We start from the raw sequence: 22,668 nt of genomic DNA, 5'->3' as shown, positions 1-22,668 counted from the left end.
TGTACGGAAAAACAACAGATGTCTTCTATTTTGTCACAAATTTTCTCCAGTTGCAGAACTGAAAAGAAACTTTTCATTTTTCTTAATTATATTCTTGATAACACTGGACAATACTGATACTTGCTTTGGCTTCTGTGAAATCACTCTCTCCACTTTCCCATCCTCTGGTCTTACTCAGCTTCATTGCTCTTCCCACCCCCCTTTCTGGTGTGTTCTTGGCCTTCTAGATGTCTCACTCTATACTTACCCACATAACCTTGTAAAACCTATTACTTCAGGCTATGACCTATATAATGATGGCTCCCATATCTTTTTTTCCTACCCAGACTTCTTTCAAGAGCTCGAGATCTACATATTCAGCTTCCTCCTAGACAGTTTCACTTGGCTGTCTCTCACAGGTGCCTAAAAGATAATGTGTTCAAAAACTGAAATCTCTGCTTCCCTCCCCAGACTTCCTCTTGTTTTCCTAATTTCCACCTCAGTGAATGGCACTACTATCTATGTGGTCATCAATGTTAGACACTTCTGGCAAATCCTAGATTCTTCTCTTTTCACCCAGTCTCCTGCCCCTCCTCCTCCCTATCACCTCTCCTTAGAGATATATATGCATGAAGGTACCAAGTGTTTCAGATACAGTATCTATAGTTGCTCTCAATTATCTTAACTTTTCTGCATATTCCTGGCTACCAAGCCCAACTCAATCAGGAAACTGTTGCAATGGTCTACTTGGCTCTACCTTGATTCTTCTGATCTATCTTCAACATTTCTAGCAATAAAATGTAAACATAATAATATTTTTTAGGATAAAGTACAAAATTCTTTGCTTAGCACAACAGGCCCTTGATGCCCTGTTCATGGCCTATATCTCTAGGCCTTAACACCTTCCAATTTCTCTTGCCTTTACCAACTGGGCTCTAATTGTACATAACTACTTGTAGATCCTTAATCCACCATGCTCTTGGGACTTCTGTTTCTTCACACATGCTGATCTCTCCACGTGAAATACCTTTTTCCATTTATTTAGCTGGCTATCCTGCTTTTCAGAACTCCACTCAAACATAACTTTCCCTAGAAATTCCTCTTGGACAACTACTGTGATTTAGTTACCTGCCCTCTGTGCCCCCACAATGTTTATCACTCAGTGTCCTAACTATTGGTTAGATTTACTGGTCTATTTCTTCCAATAGTTGGTAAGTGACTTTGGGGTAGGGACTGCATTTTTTCTGACTTTGTGTGTTTAGTACCTTTTATGATATGAGACAAATATAATGTTCAATGGGTGTTTACTAAATGTCTTAATGAAGGAAATGTTGTCACCCATTGGAAATAGGTTGAAGAAGCTTACTAGAAGTTTAGATGTTCCCAGATTTGTCTCCATCCTTGCAATAAAGAAATTCCCTTTATCAAATAATTCAACACATAAACCTAAGTCTATATATTCTCATGTTAAAGTTGGCTATCTTTCTGGTTCACACTTCCATTTTTGTCTTCAGGCAAGGAGGAAATGATAATTACATACTTTGCTTTTTTCTCAAGCTAAGAAGACTTGAACAATGAGCATAAAATAACTTTGAAATAAGATAATCTGCCATAAAACCCAATTCATTATTACCTTTCTTTCCAAAACTACAAGTCATTAATTTCCTCCCTTTCCATCAAACTCGAGGACTTATGGTTCTAACTCCTAAGTATGTCTTCAGTGTTTCATCTGTTTCTTCTCCTGCTGCCTCTTTTTCAGTTTCTCCTGCAAATCCTCACTTCTAGTCTCTCCTCACACTCCAGTCAGGCATCTATCCTATATTCTCCATGGGTGCCTTTTTTTCATTAGAAGACACATATCTGATTACCCCAGAGAAATTCAAACATTGGATTAGCGTAAAGGGCTCTTTCTTTGTATCACAACCCACTATTTCAGTCTTATTTCCTATCCTTGCTTTAACTCTACTGTGTTCAACATCCAGGAACTTGCTAGTGTTCTTTTATAACCCCAAGTCTTAGCCTATGGCAACTTCTCTGCCCGGAATGTATACTCTCTGTGATCTGTCTGATTTATGCAGTTTTTCTCATCATTATGTATAGCGTAATTACTTCGTGTACAAAACATTCCTTGACTTCTGCAGACAGAGTCAGGTCACTTCTACATCTGTGCTTCTGGAGACATGTATATATACCTTTATTAGAGCATTTGCTTCCTTGTATTTGTCTACTATGTACTTCCTACCAGACAATACATATAAGAACAAAATTATGCTCCTTTGTCTTTATATTCCCAGAACATTCTATAGAGCTTGGTACATAGCAAGCCCTCAGTAAATGTTTCCTGAGTGAAGTGAAAGAAAGCTTCTTTGAATTCAGATACTTCCTCACTAGAATAGTCAACATGGGGAAGGACATGTTTTGAAAAAGAGAGGATAGGAAATACAACAATGTCAGATATGAAAAAAAATTGTAATTTCAAAGAGCTAATGAGTAACCACAATGATGGCAACCCCTATACCTACCACTAATAGAAAAGACAAAAAAGAGACAAGATGTAACAGAACAATAAGAGAGGGAAGGGTATAAATATAAATTTCCCCGTGGCTCTGTCAAAAACGAGACACATGCCAAGCTTTACATGTGAAACAAGATTAATGATGAGCTCTAGTGGCATCTTCTCCATATTGCCTCTCTTACAGCACTTATCTACCCTTACCTCTTACAGCCAATTCTCATTAAGCATGTTAACAAAAGGAAACAGAGATGAAGGGTAATCTCAAATTATTATTACAACACCCCTAGAAAAAGTACAGCATGGAGTAGCATTAAACTCATGTGGTTAAAACTCCATCCAATATTAAAGAACAAATATTTGGGTCTATATATGATATCAAAACCTACTTCCTGGCAAGGCGCATGGGGATTGATGCTGACGCTACAGTTGTTTAGAGGTCTTTTTCTCCCAAAATATACCTGTTTAAAATTTCTGTCACCACTTATTCTATAGCTGGTTAATCTATCAATAGTAGTTATATACTGACTATAATTATTTATGGACACCTTACCTCCCTATAACAATATAAAGTCTTTTAGGAGAGATTCTATTTCTTATTCACGTGTTTGCAACACAGTTTCCTGAATAACTGTGACTGGAAAAATTAGTTAATAAAATTAATAATCTAATCAAATGTCAAAACTGCAATGAGAGAACATTATGTGGAAAACCTAGTAGGAGTGCCATAAGGTGTCTCTGGAAAATTTGGCATTCCCCAAGCCTCCACCAGCTACCCTACCTCAAGCCACCTCTAAAAGTAACCATTTGAACAGAATGGTGCTCAGTAAGTATATGAAACCTCAAATGCCTAAGTTAATGTTGATAAGTAACATAAAACTTTACTATTTCTTAATATTTAATGCCCTGAAATAGTAAAACAAACTATTCATTGGGTTTTTATTGTCCATACAATCACATTTAATTCTCACACCAAGTCTGTGAGTGACAGACTCAGACACCACCTAGCCAGACCAAGGTTGTTGAACTCCTAAGTCTACCATTTTAACCTCGATGCTCTGCATCCCATGCTACGTTATAAGCTCCAGTAATGCAAGCTTGCAGTACCAAATTTACAAAGACTTCAAACACAGACAGGTTTTTAAAAAAATGTTACTTAATGATAATAACAATATAAAAACAAAAAACTCTCTCCTAACAATGACAGAATTAAATCTGGTTCTTTAAATTACATAAACCATCCTCAATACAAAGAAATGCTTCAGTCATTCAGGATAACAAAAGAATTTAAACTTAAAAAGTTCCCAATTCAACAAGTATTCACTAGCTGTCCAACAGACACATTTCCATAAGTACATTCGATATAAAATAAATAAGAACCCTGCAAGTAACCTGTAAGCTGTCTATAAATACAAAATAGATATTTATAGTTTAAAAGTGACTGTAGGATCTCCCAACTGTACTATTTAATGCTGGCCAAATGTTTTTCAAATAAAAAATATGAACATATCACTCAGTTAATATTTTTGTATATACTTATATTCATAATAAAATCAATCAGTAAAAAAAAATAGGACAAACAGATGCTGCAGATCTAAAGAATTAAAATCCATAATTCTCTTTTGTAAGGCTGGTTGACTAACATTAACTTTTCAGTTACAGAGAATTGTTAATTGATAAACCTTAGAGAGTTTTTCTACCTGCTATCGTGTATTGTGGAGGTCAGGATGTTTTGTTTGGGTTTTGATTTTTGTGGAGGGAAGTGGTGCCTAATTTTAGTCTAGACTGTTCCTTACACTTGTAAAAAGCAAAATTTCCAAGATAAATCCCAAGACAGATTGGAGGCATTTTCAGTTATGCCACTGATCACTTACCTAAGAGAAATGAAAATACACAACCAATTACTTCTTTTAGAAAACCTATAGACTTATGTGAAACCATCTCAAACTTTGGTGCAGGCAATAAGAAAAAGAGTAAATAGTACCTTTTGGTGTATTCAAGGCCGGCTGCCAGCATTATGTTAATTCAAACACAGACTATCAGAAATAATTTGGGTGGATCCCAAAAGTCAATAGAGCTTGTTTGCAGTGTCCCAAAGCTCAACTGGTTTCACGTGCTTAAGAAAATCCCAAACAAAATGAATGTGATCTAAAATTGTTTTAAAACAGAGTAAGATTTTACCTTCATGCTGACAGGCAGAGAGAACTCTTTAACCCATACAAAACTACGAAAGCAGTAGAGGGGAGAATGGCGATGGTGAATGCCGTTGTTACCCACCATGGTGACTCATGACCTGCCCAGCAGCCTCCATGCTGACATTCTGGAGATAGTTGTGGCAGCGTTCCTTGTGCTCCTCCAGTGAACTGCGCTGCTTGTAGCTTCGTCCACAGTAGTTGCACTTGTGAGGTTTCCCCACTGTGAAGAGAACTCAAGATCAGTGTGCTGGCAGCTCTCCTCCAAAGCCAAATTCAGAGCTAACTTTTGCTAGTCTGGAGGACGCATTTATATGCTTTTCAGAATTAAATCTCTTCCTCCTCCACACTCCAATTTAGGTGACTAAAGATAATAAATTTCTACCAAGATTAAAAAACAGCAAGAAAAGGCAGACTATACCTTTGGTGACAGGGGAAATACTGAATCAAAAGCATGCTCTGACTGTATCCTAGACCATGAGAGGCTGATGATCAATCTTCGAATTATCTGACTCTTCACACTAACACTTACTCTTACACAATTCTCTCAGCTTTGACTCATTCAAAAGACAAACCATGATGAGAATTATTTTTATTTATTCAGGGGGGTGGGAATGCAGAATTTTACTGAAGGAGACTAAGATGCAACAACTCAAAATGTCATTGTTTAATGAAAAGATTATTCATGGGTACCAGGAAGACTAAACAGAATTCAAGTGATGAGAAAAAGTACAGATAAAAGCAGTGAGTTTCTCTTTTCTTTCCACCTTGGTAATAACTATTCACACATGCAAAACTTTGCAGCAGTTAAGTCTATTCTCCCACATCAGCACTGTTCTTATATTACCGAGAATTAACCTACTAGGTGCTTTGAGTCAGGATTATTGACAATAACCGCTGAAGCCCTAACATATTTAGTTATACAATGACAGGGATAACTACATATTTCACATTCAGGAAATGAATTATTTTCTACTAGCCAGAGAGCCATATTTCAGTAAACCTTGTAAAATACTTCAATGCTCATATTAAAAAAAAAAAAAAACACTTAAAAAAATTAAGAAGGAAAAAAACACATTTAGGGAAAGAGGTGTGTTTTAGTGTATGACTATTCACAAGGCTATCACAGAGCACTTTGATTCTTGGCTTTGAATGGATACAGAAAACCATAAAACACCGGGTGGTCGGTTGCCAGAGCCCTCAGTAAAGCACAGTGTAAATCAGATCAGCTGTTCTCATTTGACTCCCTTAGGAATCATTCCGTTTTGCCCAGAGGACCAATAGACAACTCACATGGTCAAAGATAGCATCCCTCACTCTCGCCCCCTAACTAACTCATGCTATGACACTGGTCATAACCAGAACTGAAAGACTTTAATAAGGTAAGGTATTCATGGCTGCATAAAAATTTCACTACACTGATTTAAAAATAACGAAACTAGCCTTTAGATTGTATTTGCATGTAAACTCAAATCAGTTATTTCATAATCACTTTTTTTTATAAACCATCTTAAAAAACAAAAGTAAGGCAGGATTAGTCACTTCTAAAAACCTAGGTAACTTCTATTTATTTCTGGGAAGTAAAAATGAGGCAGTTCTGTATATTGTGAAGACTCACTGTGTGAGAGCATTAAAAAATACAAGAAAATATTTTTAGTCAAAAACGTTAATGTAAATAATATAAATATATTGACATGTGATTGCATTCCAAGACATGGGGCTACACATTACAAAGAGCCTTTGATGAGTTTGATCTGAACATATTACATATGACATAAAAAGCCTTTGTTGAGTTTGAACAAGTCTATTAAGCAATTGATACTTATTAAGCATGTACATGGTAGTCAATAGCCCACTATAAACTAGTTCCATCATCTCTGCCTTCCCCTTTATAAGTCCTATTGCATCATGTCTTATGATACTTACGTTTCACAGTGAACATATCTTCTACACTTTCTTCCCCTTATTTCTCTAAGAAATCTGATGCCTTCTCAACTTAATTAAAAGATAGTTCCCTGCCACTCCCCTTGGCTTACAAATCCCTATAAACTCGCAACTCACCAGATAAGAAAGAAAAGTCTACTTTTTACTCCTCTCATTGTAGAAGTCTGTGCCATCTGCTCTACTTCAGCTTCTCCCATTTTGACATCTATTTGTTTAAAAACATCACTCTTTCCTCTTCATCCCATCCTTGTTCTCGGTGAGTACAATAGGGATTTGAGTAAATTGTTCTAAAAGTATAACTTCAATTTCCCCCAACCTTTGTCTGCTTCCATTCCAGCAATCCACAAACTGGGCGACATGCTGGATTTTGACATCTCTTGTAAACTATTCTATATCCAAGAAATGTGCTCTGGAAATGCTCCAGCGTATCCTTCTACTTCTCTCATTTCATACATATTTATTAGAAGCCTACTATGTACCCACACTGGGACGAGGCTGAAACGTGGAGTGGAAAGCAAATTTTCATGGTGCCTATCCTCATGCAACCGACAGTCTGGTGAGAAAGACAGATATTTAACAAATGGAAAGCAATATACTACAAATTGTGGTAGATTCTACAGAGCTAAAGCATCGTAAGCTAGTATAACATGAGGAAGCCAATTTAGTTTGAGAAGTTTGGACAGGAAGGTTGGCCTGAGGTATGAACACATGGGCTGATAACTGAAGAAAAAGTAGAAGTTAGTCAGATAATGTGGAGCGCAGGGAGGGTGAGGTGGAGGAGAGGCAGTGTTTCCGAGAACTGCTGTCAAATCTATCCATTGGCTTTTGTGTACTTAGCTCTTTGAAAGTTTGGATCACACCCTCAATACTCTTTTGAAAATTATTTTCAAACATCATCAACAGTCCCTGCCAAATCCAAGGGCTCTACTATCCCCTTAAGACCACTTCCTGTCAGTTCCTTTGATACTTCCTTTTTTTCTTCCAGCTTTATTGAGATATAACTGACATACAGCACTGTGTAAGTTTAAAGGGAACAACATAATGATCTGACTTACATATGTCATGAAATGATTGCCATAAGTTCAGGGAACATCCACATTTCTTAAAAATCAAGTTCATGAAAATATTGTTTATATTTATTATACTGTATATATTGTTTCTTTATATATAATTCTATAATTATATATATAATTCAGAGAAGAGGACTAGTATTTTGCTACTTTTTTATAGATGTTATTACACAGTCACACTATCTGAAATGCCTTCATTCAGCTATGACTGAAACATTTGAAAAAAGTCATCAATAGCCTCTGAAACAGTAAATCCAGTAGACTTTAATCCTCAGTCTTGCTAATTTCTTGTCACTATCATACTTTCAGGAGTCTTGAATCTCCTGTTTTAGCTTCTGGGATTAGATTCTGCATCCTCCCTTACTGGCTTCTCAACCTTTTCCTACCTGGCAAATGTGTATGTTCCTCCAGGTTTTGTTCTCAGTACAGTAGTCTCTTCTTTTTCCCTGTAGATTAAGCCATTATTTCTATATAAAACGTCCATGTCGTGCCCAGAATAATTTCCCATGTTTGTAAGCTCCTACTTGTCACAGGCATTTTAAAAATGATCAAGGTGAACCCAAGGACATAGTTTCCTCCTCTGTGCTCTCACCGTACTCTGGACATACTCTGTTGATGCATCACTTATGGTAACTGCATTGTAATTATCCATTTGATATCGGTTTCCCTTGTCCAAATGAGCTCTATCATGAGGACAGAGGTCATGTTTTACTCAGTTTTGAATTGATAGAGCTTATCATAGTTATTAAACGCAGGAAGTACTCGGTATGTATTTGCTGAATGGCTGCACTTCAGACTCACACTTCCAATTGCCTTTTGAGTACTGCCTCGTGCATATTCCTCTGAAATCTAAAAAAAAAAAAAAAAAATCCAAAATCATCTTCCCCTACAAAACTACTTCTTTATCCTGAGTGTTCTTTTGTGCTAGTGTTACCACTGTTTTAATAAGTTAGATTCACGACAAGGCAGTCACTTTTGCTGCCTCCTACCTCTTTTCCCATATCCAAATAATTGCTAAATTCTATATACTCAATTTCTTAGTGTTTCTCAAGTTTATCCTGCCTTCTCATTCCCACAACCAATACCCTAGTTCAAGTTTTCATTATCAGTAACCTGGGCTAGCATAATAGACTTTAAAGCACGTGTTCTCTTCCCTTATGTAATTATGTTATTCCCCTCATCAAGAACCTTCAATGACTTTGAACTTCTATTGAACAAAGTCCAAATCCCTGCATGTGGCATTCAGCATCCTATGCTGTCTGGTCCCAAAGGATACATCCCATCTTCTACCCCAGGATTCAGCCAAAACTACCTTGTGCTTTTACATTTCTGAGTCTTGGTTCTTTCTGGAATGGCTTCACACAATTTCTGCCTCTTGAAATCCTACTCACCCTTCTACTCCCAAACTTCCTAACCATGTCCCATCCCAAAGCGATCTTTCCTACTGAAGAACCATAACTGTATCAGCCCTCACACTCACGAAACATAACATTCTGTCTTGTATTACTTGTGGTTGCAGTTGACTCATGAACAACAACATATGAATTATTTCAATAAATACATACTACAGCACTGTGCAGTATGCAGTTGGTTAAATCCACAGATGTGGAGCTGTGGATATGGAGGTCTGACTGTAAAGTTATATGTAGATTTTCCACTGCAAGGGGGAGAGGGTTGGTGCCCCCCCAACCTCCGTGTTGTTCAAAAGTCAACTGTATTTATACATTCACTTTGATCTCCCATGTTAGAATGTTCTTGAGAAAATAAAATAATGTCTTATATATCTTTGTATCCTCCAAAGAGTTTAATGTGGTGATGTGTTCACAGCAAGAACTAACAAGTGGAGTTTCCATGAAAGGCATAATTTCCTGACTCTAAATATTTTTCTCTCATTGGTTTTCCTTGGATTTGTTTCTAATTTAAAAGCAATGCATCCATATATAAAATGTGAAAATTCACCAGAAAATTATTCATGATTATATCATTTAGAGATAAGTTATCTGTAACAGTTTTATATCATCCTATTGTATTTTTTCTATGTATGCAAATACATATTTTGTCATGAAACTGGGTCATTTTACACATTGTATTTTATAATCTGCTTATTTTACTAAATAATATATCTTGAACATTTCCCCGTGTAATAAAGTAGTATCTTTGTTGCTGCTATTAGGTAACATTTTTTTCCCCAGGCTTTAGAATTATGATATGTTGATTTAGTTTGTCTTAGAGTTCTTAGTCCTTATCTTGTTTACTTCAACAATTTTTCTTTTTACCAGTTACTATGCCCATTTTTGAAAAAGTCAAGTAGCCTTAAAAAGCACTTAATAGACTATATAGTCTTCCCCACCCCGACCCCCACCCCCAAGAAATCATGATCTATATTTCTCCGTCCTCTCTGTTTGGAATTTCTATTAATTTGATTAACTATCCTTTTACACTTTTTACTTTTAGAAAAATTCCTCCTTTTCCTTTGAATTTTTTTGTAAAATATTTTCTGGCTAACATAAATTTTAATTTCTTCTTCTTCTTGCCTGTTTTCTTAAAAATAGTATTCTTCTGTTTTATCATGGGTACAATAATATTTTTCTGAGCATAATTTTTTTCTTTTTAAAAAAGTTCTTCTCTCTTGATACTGTTCTCTGTTTTCTCTGGCTTTTTTTCTTTTTATACTGGTGTCTGTATTGGAGGCTTTTCTTAAATGTCTAGTGCCTGAATGTTTATTGTCTGTTCATATTTAACAGTGAGGCTCTAAAAAGCTAACTGGAAGTTCAGGAAACCTAAGTGAGGTTTGTAAATTACTAGTGAACTATTGTGGAGTGACCAGGTAATGAAGCAACCTCTTTATTATCGGACCCCCAAAACTTAGTATCCACCATGTCTTTTCTCTAAGACCTTTTAATTCCCTTCGAGAAGATGCCTCCAATTTCCAGCCCCATGTAGGATAGGAAGCAAAATGGTAGTATTCTGGAAGTAAGGCAAGATATGGGACCAGGAATCTAAATATTCTATTGCAGTCTTTTACATAAACTCTTTGCCTTAAGTCCTTTGTTTCCCCTCTACCCTCTACTTTTCCTGGAGTCCCTAAGCTAGAGCCTTTCCAATTCAATATCTGCAAAGAATACATGTTTATATTCCTGTAAGGGGGAGGCGGAGGATTAGTTGGTTGGCTGTGGTGAGAGAGACTGTCTCCGTGGTCTGTTTTGTATTCAGATTTTGAAACCCTTTTATATTTAATCCAGAGTTTCATCCCTACCTTGGACAGTCCTGTTGCTTCCAAGTCCGGAGACATTTCAGGATTCTCCAGTGCCAACTGGCTTTGCTGCTCATCCTTTATTCCCTTCTTTAATCACTAAAAGTTCCAGAGTCTTCTGTTTTACTAAGTCTGTTACCACTCCTCCCTCTGTCTTCTTTCCATCTTCCTCTTGGCTGCAATTCTGTCCTTTCCCATTGTCTTTGATCTTATGGGTTTATACTTCTATAAATGTCTACTATGATTTTAGTGGAGTTTTGAAGAGTAGAGACAGATGTAGCTTTTCATTTCATCATTTTAGACAGCAATATACAATATCACTTTTAATGTCAGTATGTTATGGCTCTGTAAGGATGTACCCTAACCCTCTATTATGATAGGGGCATGAGTTATCAGCAAAGCTTACCCATCAAAAAAGTAATCACATATTTGTAAGACAAGGGAATTTGTGGAAATGTAAAGCTAAATATCCCATCTTATCTATTCTAATCTGCTATTTATTTAACTGTTATAACACAAAATTCCCTACCTATATTCAAACATATTTTAGCTTAACCACTTGCAATGGTTCTCAAAATGTGAACTGCATGCTACCTTATGTTAGAACTCCCTGGAGTGTCTGTTAAAATGCAGATTCTTGGGCACCATGCTAGACCTAGAATTTCCAGGGGTGGTACTCTGAGGTCCCCGTGTTTAACAACACTCCTGGGAAGTTGCTTATACTCTGAAGTTGAGAAACAATGGCCTACAGACACTCATAAATCATCAGGTTCTCTAAGTCTGGAATCGAGTTAAAATTTCTTTTTAAACCCTACCAAAATGTCATCATTGTATTAAAAAAGAAGTTAAAATTAACTTTGCTTTATAAGAAATTTTGAGATTAACATTTGAAAAACCTTTGGACAAAGTATTTTATTTATTACTAGTAATAATACAAAAAAGAACTACTTATTTGGTATGGGACTTTACTACAGTACGTTAATGACATATTTTAAGGACAGTGATCTGTTTAAACTTTACATCAATTCTACTTCAAACTGACCTATGTGTCTAAATTTTAAAAATCAGTGGAAAAGTTACCCTGACCAGTTTCTCTTTGATTGCTAGTTGTGCTGCCTCAGTCTTTTTAGAGGGGTATATAGTGTTATTTCACATTAGAAGGAACAGAATGGAAATTAATCATCTCCACTAGCAAAAGATAAATAGTTTGCCAGGGTGTTGACTGTGGGAGTCTATCTTTCCCACTTCCCACAACACCACTATTAAGTGCCAACTGGACTATGTTGTCAGAACACAGCTAAAGCCACTAAGTAATTTTTTTCCAACTATGATTTCAAAAACTCTTGGAGGAAAGATAAATAAAAAGAGAGGTCGGAAAGAGAAAACAAGTTTTAGAGTTGCCACTTTCCTGACTTGACCAAGTGAAGTAGGGCTCAATCACATGATCATAGTTTGACATTGGTACTTCCAACCATCCTCCTCACAAACACTTGTTGCCCCTGAAATCTGAGGTATAATAACATGCAGATTTTTATTTTATTAAATCAGCTTTAATGATATGATTTATATAAAATAAAATCCACTCACTTTAAGTATACAATTCAAGGAGTCTGAAAGTGTAAATGGTTGTGTAACCACCACCACAATTAAAGTATTTTAATTTCCATCACCCTAAAAAATTCCCTCTTGCTCTTTTGCATCAATTCCTTCCCCACACTTGGCCCTCAGCAACCACTGATCTGCTTCTGTCACTAGAATTTCGCCTTTTTTAGGATTTCATATAAATTGAATCATGCAGTATGTAGTCTTTTGTTTTTAGTTTCTTTAACTCAGCATAAAGATTTTGAGATTCATCAATGCTATTGCATGTATTGGTAGGTTATTACTTTTTATTGCCTTTTATTTCATTGTATGGATATACCACAGTTTGTTTATCCATTTACTAGTTTGGGTGGTTTCTAGCTTATGGTTACTAGGAATAAAGTTTCTACAAACATTTGCAGGCAAGTCTTTGTGCAGACATATATTTTCATTTCTCTTGTCTAAAACCTGTAAGTAGGGTTCCTGGGTCATATGATAAGCATCTAACTTCATAAGAAACAGTTTAACAGTTTCCCCAAATAGCTGTACCACTGTGTATTGCCACTAGCAACATATCAGTGCTGTAACTGCTCCACATCCATGCCAACTGTCTTTTTTTCATTTTACCCATTCTCATAGGGATGTAGTGATATCTCATGATGTTTAATTTGTGTTTCCTAATGTCTCATGAGACTGATCTTTTCATGTGTCTATTTGCCATTCACATATTTTCTTTGGTGAAGAATTCTGTTCACATCTTTTGGCTTTACATAATTGTGCTGTCTGTGATTTTATTATTGAGTTGCAATAGTTCTTTACGTATTCCAGACACACAATTTTTTAAATCAGATACATGCTTTGCAAATATTTTCTTTGTGTGGCTTGCCTTTTTTATTATTTTTTAGTTTCTTTTGAAGAGCAAAGTTTTAAATTTTGATCAACTACAATTTATAAATATGTTCTTCTATGATCTGTATTCTGTTTTCCATCCAAGAGATCTCTGACTTATCAAATGTCACAATAATCTTATGTTGTGTTTTCTTCTACATATTGTATTTTAGCTCTAACATTCAATTTTTGCATATGGTATAAGGTAAAGCCTATTCCATTTTTTTAAAAATTAAAATATGGTTGATGTACAATATTATGGTGGTTTCAGGTATATTACATAGTGACTTAACATTTGCAAATAAAATGATGACCATGTTAAGTCTAGGAACCATCTGGCCTCATGCAAAGCTTTTACAATATTATTGACTATGTGCCTATGCTGTATATTACATCCCTGTTGCTTATTTATTTTATAACTGAAGGTTTATTCCTCTTAATCCCCTTCACCTATTTTGCCGCCACCCTTTCCCCTCTGGCAACCACTGGTTTGCTTTCTGTATCTATACAGCATTATTTACAGTAGCCAAGATATGGAAGCAAACTAAGTGTACATCACAGATGAATGGATTAAGATTAAGAAGATGTGTGTGTGTGTGTGTGTGTGTGTGTGTGTGTGTAACAGAATATTACCCATTAAAAAGAATGAAATCTTGCCACTTGTGACAACGTAAATGAATCTAGAAGGTATTATGCTAAGTGAAATAAGTCAAACAGAGAAAGACAAATACCATATGATCTCACTTACATGTGGAATCTAAAAGTAAAACAAAACAGAACATATACCATTCTTTTTTAGAATATGGATATCAAATTGTTCTAGCTCTACTTGCAGAAGATATTATCCTTTCCAATTTAAATTCTCTCAGTAGCTTTGTTGAGAATCAGCTGATCACATATTTGTGAGTATGTTTCTGCACTCTATTCCATTCCGTTAATCTCTATGTCTATCCTTAAACTAAAGAGGAGGTCTTACTAATAGAGTTAGGATTCAAATTGGGTAGAGTTAAGTTACCCAACTTCGCTTTTTCAAAATCATTTCAGTTGTTTTACGTCTTCTGTATTTCTGAAGAAATTTTGGAATCAGTTTGTCAGTTTCTACAAAAAAAAAAGTGCTAAGATCCTGATTAGGATTATATTGAACTGATATGCTCAACTTCAGGAGAACTAATATCTTAACAATATTGAATTATTTAAACTATGATCACGCTATTTTCTCTGTTTATTTAGGTCTTCTTTAATATCTCTTGGCAATGTTTTATAATTTTTCTTGCACATAATTATATAAATCTAAGTATTTAATACATTAATTTATCTCTATGTATTTCATATATTTTTTCCATTGCTAGTATACAGAAATATATTTTATTTCTTTTTACTAACTTTGCATGTTACAACTTTAATGAAATCATTCATTAGTTTCATTTTTTTGGTAAATTGCTTGGTAATTTCCATGCTATAGATGATCATATCACCTAAAACTAAATATAGTTTTACTTATTCATTTCAAATTTGTACATCTTTTATTCTTTCTCTTGACATACTGCATTCACAAGACTCCCAGTACAATATTGAAAGGAAGTGGTGGAGAGCATTCTTGCCTTGTTCCTACTTTTAAGGGTAAACTTTCATTCATTTATTATTAGTATGATGTTAGCTGGAAGTCTTTCAAGGGTGGTTTTTATCTGGTTGTGAAAGTTCTTTTCTATACTATTGCTGAGAATTTTTATCATGAATAAGTACTGAATTATATCAAATGCTCTTTCTACATCTATGAAGATGATTAGAAGTTTTTTAATCTGTCAATATGGAGAATTATATTAATTGATTTTTCCTGTGTTAAATCAACTTTGAATTCCTAAGATAAACCCCACTTGGTTGTGATATGTTATCCTTTTTTTTAATATATTTCTGGATTCTACTTGCTGAAATTTGGTTAAGGATTTTTGCACTTATTTTCATGAGGGATACTGCTGTATATAGTTTGCTGTTATTATGTCTTTGATTTTGCCATCGGGGTAATGCTAAACTCATATAATTTGTTTGGAAGTATAACTCCTATTCTCTGAAAGAATTTTCTCCTTATATGTCCTTAAATTATTTCTTAAATGTTTGACAGAATGTATAAGTCAAGTCATCTGGCATTTTCTTTGTGGGAACATTTCTAACTATTATAAATATGCTCTGTACGTTCAAGAATATAAAGGAAAACAGGAACATGATGAGAATAGAAGTGGTATTTGGAGGACAATGTATAGAATTAAGTGCTTATATTAGAAAAGAAGAAAGGTCTCAAACCAATCAAGGCTTTCTTACGAAATTACGAAAGAGGAGTAAATTAAATTTAGAGTATGTCAAAGAAGAAAATAATAATGAAAGCAAATAGAGAAAAATAGAGAAAAATCAATGAAATCAAAGGCTGATTCTATGAAAGACCAATAAAATGGATAAACCTCTATCCAAGATCAACCAATACAAAGAGAGAACACTCAATTTAGCAACGTTGGAAATGAAAATGAGATTATCATTAAAACTCCTATAGCCATTGGAAGGATTATACAGAAATATTATGAACAAGTTTATGTCAGTAAATTTGAGCAGATAAAAAAGTGAAAAAAGACTAGCTCTAAGATATGGCACAGTTGACATTATTTTTTTCTGCTTTTAGTGCCCATAAGTTATACTTTGTCTGAATTAGTGGTTGGTTTTATTGTATGAACCCAATATATAAACAATTTTAATGTTCTTGATCCCTATTGCTACATCACTGACTCAAAAAAGGTTTTGCCAATTCATATTCACATTAGTAGTGTATGAGAGGGCTATTTCACCATCCTCTCAAAAATGAATGCTCTCATTAAAATAAGAAATTCTCTGCCTATGTGCTAGGCCTGTGACCCCTGAGTTGTAGCAAGGCACTTTGGGGGCACAGAAGCACACTCTTAGGCAGGGTATTTTAAAGCAAGATAAGCACAGGATATTTTTAAATTTTGAGGGAAATAGTAGCATTCCACATTCCTCTGGCACCCCGTGAACTACCTGCTCACAGTTTCAACATTACATCACATTACATTCCTTTCAGTGACGTCATCTTTGTGAAGCTAGGTTTCAGCGGTTGCTGAGACACAAAGTGAGTACTGTGTGAAAATTACGGTGGAACAGGAAGCGAGAGTCACGGTGTCCCATCTGATTCCTGATTTTGGGAAGCTGTGGAGTGCACAACAAGGTGTACAATCCCATTAGTAACTGTTTAAGAATGAAATAACATTTCATCTTTCAATTTAGGTATATATTTCAAATGGCTATAAAGTGGTTGGGACAGAAATGATTAACTCGTTTGGACTGGACTACTTAATAAATGAAATGAAACTCTTAAGTGTATTTGTTTTAGGTATGTTTCTAAAGCCACTGGAAAAACTTACTGAGACAGTAAGGGTACTGTGAACTAGGAAAGTTCGGGAATCTCTGTGCTAGAGAATTCAATATAATTCTAACTTCTTTTTAATTTGCATTAGTGAAACTGAACATTAAACAACAAAAGCATTATTAGACATTTTTATGCCATCATCCTTTCAAATTATCTGTTTGACACCTTTACCTATTTATCGATTACATTATTATTGTCTTTCTCATCGATTGGTTCAATCTCTATCTACTAAGACTTGTTTCTTATAAATACTTAGTTATTGGTTTTTGGATATTTAGATGTTTTTAACTTTTCTGTGGTTAAAACTGTTAGTAACTTTCCTCTGTGATTTAACTTTCAAAATTCTGCCTGATACAGAATTTTTCAGAAATAGCCACATTTATTTTTTTTTCTAAATCTTTAAGTCTTTATGACTCTGGATTTTTTTGATAGAATATTTAAGTGGCAAAGAGAATATTTTAGAAAGAAAACAAATCCATACTTGAAAAGTGAGGTATTTTTCAAAGGGGAACCTCTGTTATACTAAATCATTTCAGTATAATTAGGTGTCTGTCAAAAATTATTGCAGTAAAATAACTTTTCTCTCTCTAGGTAGAGTTTATCAGTGGCAGTTGGGGAGGAAGGAGGATGTTAAATGTTTAAATATGTTGGTGAACTAGTACAGTTAGGTGGATTTCATAGAGATTCACAATGTACATGAGCATTTAAGGTTCTTTTTGATGTTTGGATTTAATAACAAAACAAGCAAACAAAATGTATTTTACCCAATGTTTTCCATAAGTTATTTTAAATATATAAGTATTTTATAATAACTATTAATTTCCCAAGTAACTATTTTTTCTGTGAATGTACATTAAGTGACACTGCACTCTAATAATAAAATAGGCATACACTGCCAGCACTAATACACTTTACTACTTGTTCTTTTATAGGATTTGCCAAGTGTTGAGCAAGGACACATAATTCCTTTATCATTCATTTAACATATATTTATTGAGTGTCTTCAAGTGCTGTGGATACAACCCTGAACAAGACAGACATTAGCCTTGAGTTCACAGAGCCAACGTCACTTAACCACTCCAATATTTCCATTGCTTTTGAATATAATAAGATTAATTTTCAGATTAAGTACTTAGTATAAGGACACCCACACCAGGGAAAATAGTACATAAATGTGGGTGAGTCTTTTAAATGAAAGCTATCCCAGAAAATTGAGAGCAAAAGAATCTAATTTTTATTTTTAGCTCACTGTGGAGAAAAATAGGCACAGTTATAAAAGAAAGAAGTCTCATGTAAGATTACTTTCATAAAAGTGGAAATTGTTGACATCTACTTTTCTATCACGCTGTTTAAGTAACAGGTTTCACAAGATTTCTTTAACTGAACACCTGAAATAGGGAAGCTCAATGGAATTAAAATACACATTGTAAAATATTTTGGCAGCATTAATAGCTATGCTTTCCAGGCTCTTTATCACATAAAATGTAATTATTTATTATTTCTATATTTGCTGATAAGTCAATTACCTAAAAAAAGGCAGATGTTCAAATCTCAGAATTTTTGCAGCTATAAAAAGCATATACATGTCAATTGTTCACTCATACCACAGACATTTACCATCCACCTAAAGCGTGGTATGTATAATCATCATAATAAACATGAGATTCATAAACTATTGAACTCAGAGGTATGCCCACTTCTCTCACAGCAAATGTAATGAAAATTATTTAACTGACTGATTGATGAATATAAGAAATGGAGCCACCGAAATTATAAAAAGAAAAGAAGCTGTAATATAACAAGGAGATGGTGAGGCAGACATCTAAGACAAAGACAAACAGATATATTTGATACTGTTTCATTATTACAAACGTGCCAAACATTTATTATGGGGAATAAAAAGTGAAAGGCCAAGTAAGAACTTTCTAGGCATAGAGAATAACTAAATTAATAATCCAATCACATAAATTTTCCTTTTTGATATTTTTTTCTATTCTCTCTTGCAACTACTTTTCTCATCTGACTTTATAATATTACAATAACTCAGGGAAGTAAGCAAAATTTTGAAATACTATAATAACTCAAGTAAGAAAGGAATTTGGATATCAAAGAGGTACAATTAAATTGAAAGTAGATAACTTGCTCTAATTCATGGAGTATTCAACATAGGGTAAAAAATTATATATACATATACACACACACACATACACATATACCTATAATATGGTTTCATACTTAGTTTTCAAATAAGAGCCCTAACACTTACCAGCTATGTGTGAACCCTAGGTTAAGTTAAATAAGGAATAAGTTGTACCTAATGCACAGCATTTTTGTGAGAAACATAAAAATAAGCATATAGAAAACTTAACAAGGTCTTTGACACACAGTAAATGCTCAATAAATGGAAACTTTTTTCTGCCTGTAACATTCATCATCTTCTAACACATTATACAATTTACTTATTTATTACGTTCACTGTTGATTGCCCAACTCTCTTTATTAAAATGTTAAGCTCCACAGGGCAAGATCTTTTTTCTTTATTCCTATACTCAAGTGCCTAGAAAAATGCCTGGCACATAGATAAGAAATATGTATTGAATGAATAAATGTTGTTTCACTATTAGACCATAATTAGAGCTTTTGAAAGTTTCTTTATATGGTACCAAGGATTTTCAACTGAAAGAGGCCATCATTCATGACAGTTACGTTTATTATCCAGGAAGGAGTAAAAAGCACTCTTAAGCTACATCAAATCTCACACACAAAAATTTAAATTATATATATATATATAATTGACAAACTTGAAAATATGCATTTACTGACTCTATGGAAGTTAGAATAGTTCAGTGTTTTCTTCCCTTTCCTTTTATGGGACATTTTTTTAGAACAAGTACATTATACCATAAGGCCCTCATCATTCAGTTAATCAACAAATATTTTTTGATTACCTATTATGTGCCAAGCACCAGTCAGGGAGATGAGAATACCTTAATTAATAAGAGAGAAGGGGTGCACAGTCTCACAAACTTACATTCAAGTCAGGGAGACAGGTAACACATGCATAAACAAGCATGTGTTAAAGATAACCACAGATTCTGGTTCAGGCTTTGTAAGACATTAAGATAGAGACAGCAAGGCAGGAGCTAGAAGGATGCTTTAGATAGGGTGCTTATGGAAGGCCATTATCTCCAAGGAGATGACACTGAAGCAAACATCTGAAGGATAATGAAGAAACCATGCCAAGAACTGCAGAAGAGCTGAAGGTAGAGGCTTCTATGATCATGAGTGCAAGATCCCAAGGGTAGGAAAAATAAAGGAACCTCAGGTGGCAAAGAACTCAGCATGAAGGGCAGAGTGTATATGCTCAGACAGGAGAGGTGGGCAGAACCTCCACTGGCCATGATAAACAGTTTGATTTTATTACAGGGGCAACAGAAAACTGTGAAAGGATTTTAAGTAGAGGCATAACATGATATAAACTGGGTTTTTAAATAACATTCTGGCTATTATATGAAGAGTACACTGGAAATCAGGAGTATGGTAGGCGAGAGCACGTGCTCTGGAGTCAGGCAAAGCAGAGTTTATATCACAGCTTTTCCTGAATATATTGGAAACTGTCTGAAATGTGCATAGGCAGGTATAATGGTAAGAGTTTTTACTGTAACATAGCATAATTTTTGAAAAGCACTCTGACATAGATAAGTTATAGGTCTATTTACTTTATTCTAAATTTTTATATGTCCTCGAGCATTGTGGAACATTTTTGTTTATTTAAGAATGATACAATTCTGTAGTTTTATAATGTTGAGCACTTTTGTTTGTGTCTGTGTATGCATATTTAAAATCTAATACAAATAACACATTGTTGGCAAAATATAAATAAAAAATAAGGTAAAAGTATAATAACCTTAATAAGATAAAGCTTTACATAAGGGACCATATACATAATATTCAAAACTAAAATTGCTGAGATGGTAGGTAGCACCTCTGTCTTTAAATCTGACTTTACTTTTCTGTACAATAAGGCCCTTAAAATAATGCTTGTCACAAGACAAGAGCCCATCAAATATTAGCCATTAACTTTAGTTTTATAATAGACGGACATTTATCATCTGTTCGAAAACACATATAATGACCACTGACCTCCACTATCTTAAAAAACTAACTTTCTAGTTACTACAAGAATGTTCAGCTGAAAGTATCGATACAGATTCTTTCATTCATTCGACCTATACAATATAAGAGATGCAGATTGAAAACAGAGTAAGTTCTTTCCTTTTAAGATGCTGAATTTAGAATCTCCCATTCTTATCTATATGCATATTATTGTATTTTTGTACAATTTAAAGAGATGCCATGCTGAGAATTTATGAAATAAAAATTTAATTATATTCTAAATACATTTTATATGCTTATAATGAATGATATTCAGTTTTATTTACCTCATTTGTATGATTTTCTACCATTTGGGAGTTTTCTTACAAGATTTGGCAAGACAGTACAGGCTGTGGATTAACAGGTTTCTTTGACTCACATGCACGGATCAAGTAGGAAAAATAAAAGGAGAGGGTGGAGGTTAGCTTATATATATATTTTAAAAAAAAAAACCCTCAACAAAACAAAACAGAAAACAGTGTGATGTGCCTTTTTGGACACTGAGTGAGTAATGAGGTTGGCATGCTGCCCTTCCACCTCTGCCGTGGAGTTCCAAACATGCCAGGCCTGCAGACTCAGCACGGTGGCAGGGAAGACATAAAACGGCCACAAGTTCAGAGTGTCCACACTGACAGCCAAACAGGATGCAAAACTGTGCTAGAAACGTGGGGATGGAGACACTGTCTACAGAAATTTGAGAAGAATGAGAAATAGGTCCATGATTGAATGTTTATTTCTTTAGAACTCCTGAGAACAGGAAAAAGTAAGAAGAAAATGTTCCAGCAGTAAACTAATCTGATTTGGTCTTTGAGCCAAAGTGGAGAGCTACAGCAGATGAGTATGTGTTAGAGAATAAAGACTTCTTTTCCATTATTCCTTCCAGAAATAGGTGTCTGAAATTTAAGAAAGCATGACTACTGCTATTTGAAAAAGAGATTGTACATGCTATTACACTTTAACTTTTTTTATAAGGAACACAGAAGTTAGAGTATATAATGATTATTTGGGGGAAAAATAAAGGTGTTCTACTGGGTAGAAATTATATGAATTGTCATAGCATCTGGCCTGACAAAGTGGCTTTTCCCTCCTGGTCAACTTTCAATGGGCAGGGCCTTAAGTATGTGTGTTTAAGAGTCAGGAATGACGATACTAATCCCATCCCGTCTTCAGTGTTTATTGCAAAGCATACAGAGAGGCACCAAGGGCATTAAGTGTCAGGACTTGATGGGCGAAATCAGCACAGCACAGTTATGCAAATCATGTGTGCAATTGACACTGCTTGTGTAATTACCAGTGTAATCCTCCTCTATCAACCACCTCCAGGAAGGAAGGAGGGGTGGAGGATGAGGAAAGTTCACACTTGGGAGATCACCCAGAAAGTGGGCCAGGTGCCAGTTCTACAATCAGGTGAAAACAGTTCCTTCTCATGGGAAGTCTGCATGACAGATTATACTGCATTTAACCATCACTACTATGAAAGATCTGCACATTCTTTTTCTGAACCAGCATAATTTAACCCAGTTTGTCTATCATTATTCTGGTTCATGGCTTAGTATCATTTAACTAGATCTCTTTAGCAAATCTGGTAGAAGAGTCATGATGATCTGGTTTTAAAATAGTATCAGTATGGAAATAACTGATGATGATAATCTATTGGCCTCATACCT

The 22,668-nt window shown here is 34.8% G+C and overlaps 1 protein-coding gene across 12 annotated transcripts in view; it reads right to left on the bottom strand.

Moving 5' to 3' along the window:
• Positions 1–22,668, bottom strand: part of IKZF2 (IKAROS family zinc finger 2) — a 160,092-nt gene that overhangs the window by 17,278 nt on the left and 120,146 nt on the right. For all 12 annotated transcript variants that reach the window (XM_045520462.2, XM_045520465.2, XM_045520460.2 and 9 more), the window contains one exon: positions 4,769–4,906. In XM_045520462.2, the coding sequence (XP_045376418.1) occupies positions 4,769–4,906 (138 nt within the window). The remainder of the gene's footprint in view (positions 1–4,768; positions 4,907–22,668) is intronic.

This window comes from Camelus bactrianus, chromosome 5, assembly GCF_048773025.1.
Source record: "Camelus bactrianus isolate YW-2024 breed Bactrian camel chromosome 5, ASM4877302v1, whole genome shotgun sequence".
Classification (NCBI taxonomy): Eukaryota; Metazoa; Chordata; class Mammalia; order Artiodactyla; family Camelidae; genus Camelus; species Camelus bactrianus.
Note: the sequence above shows the minus strand (reverse complement) of the source record. Positions and strands in the feature narration are given on the sequence as shown.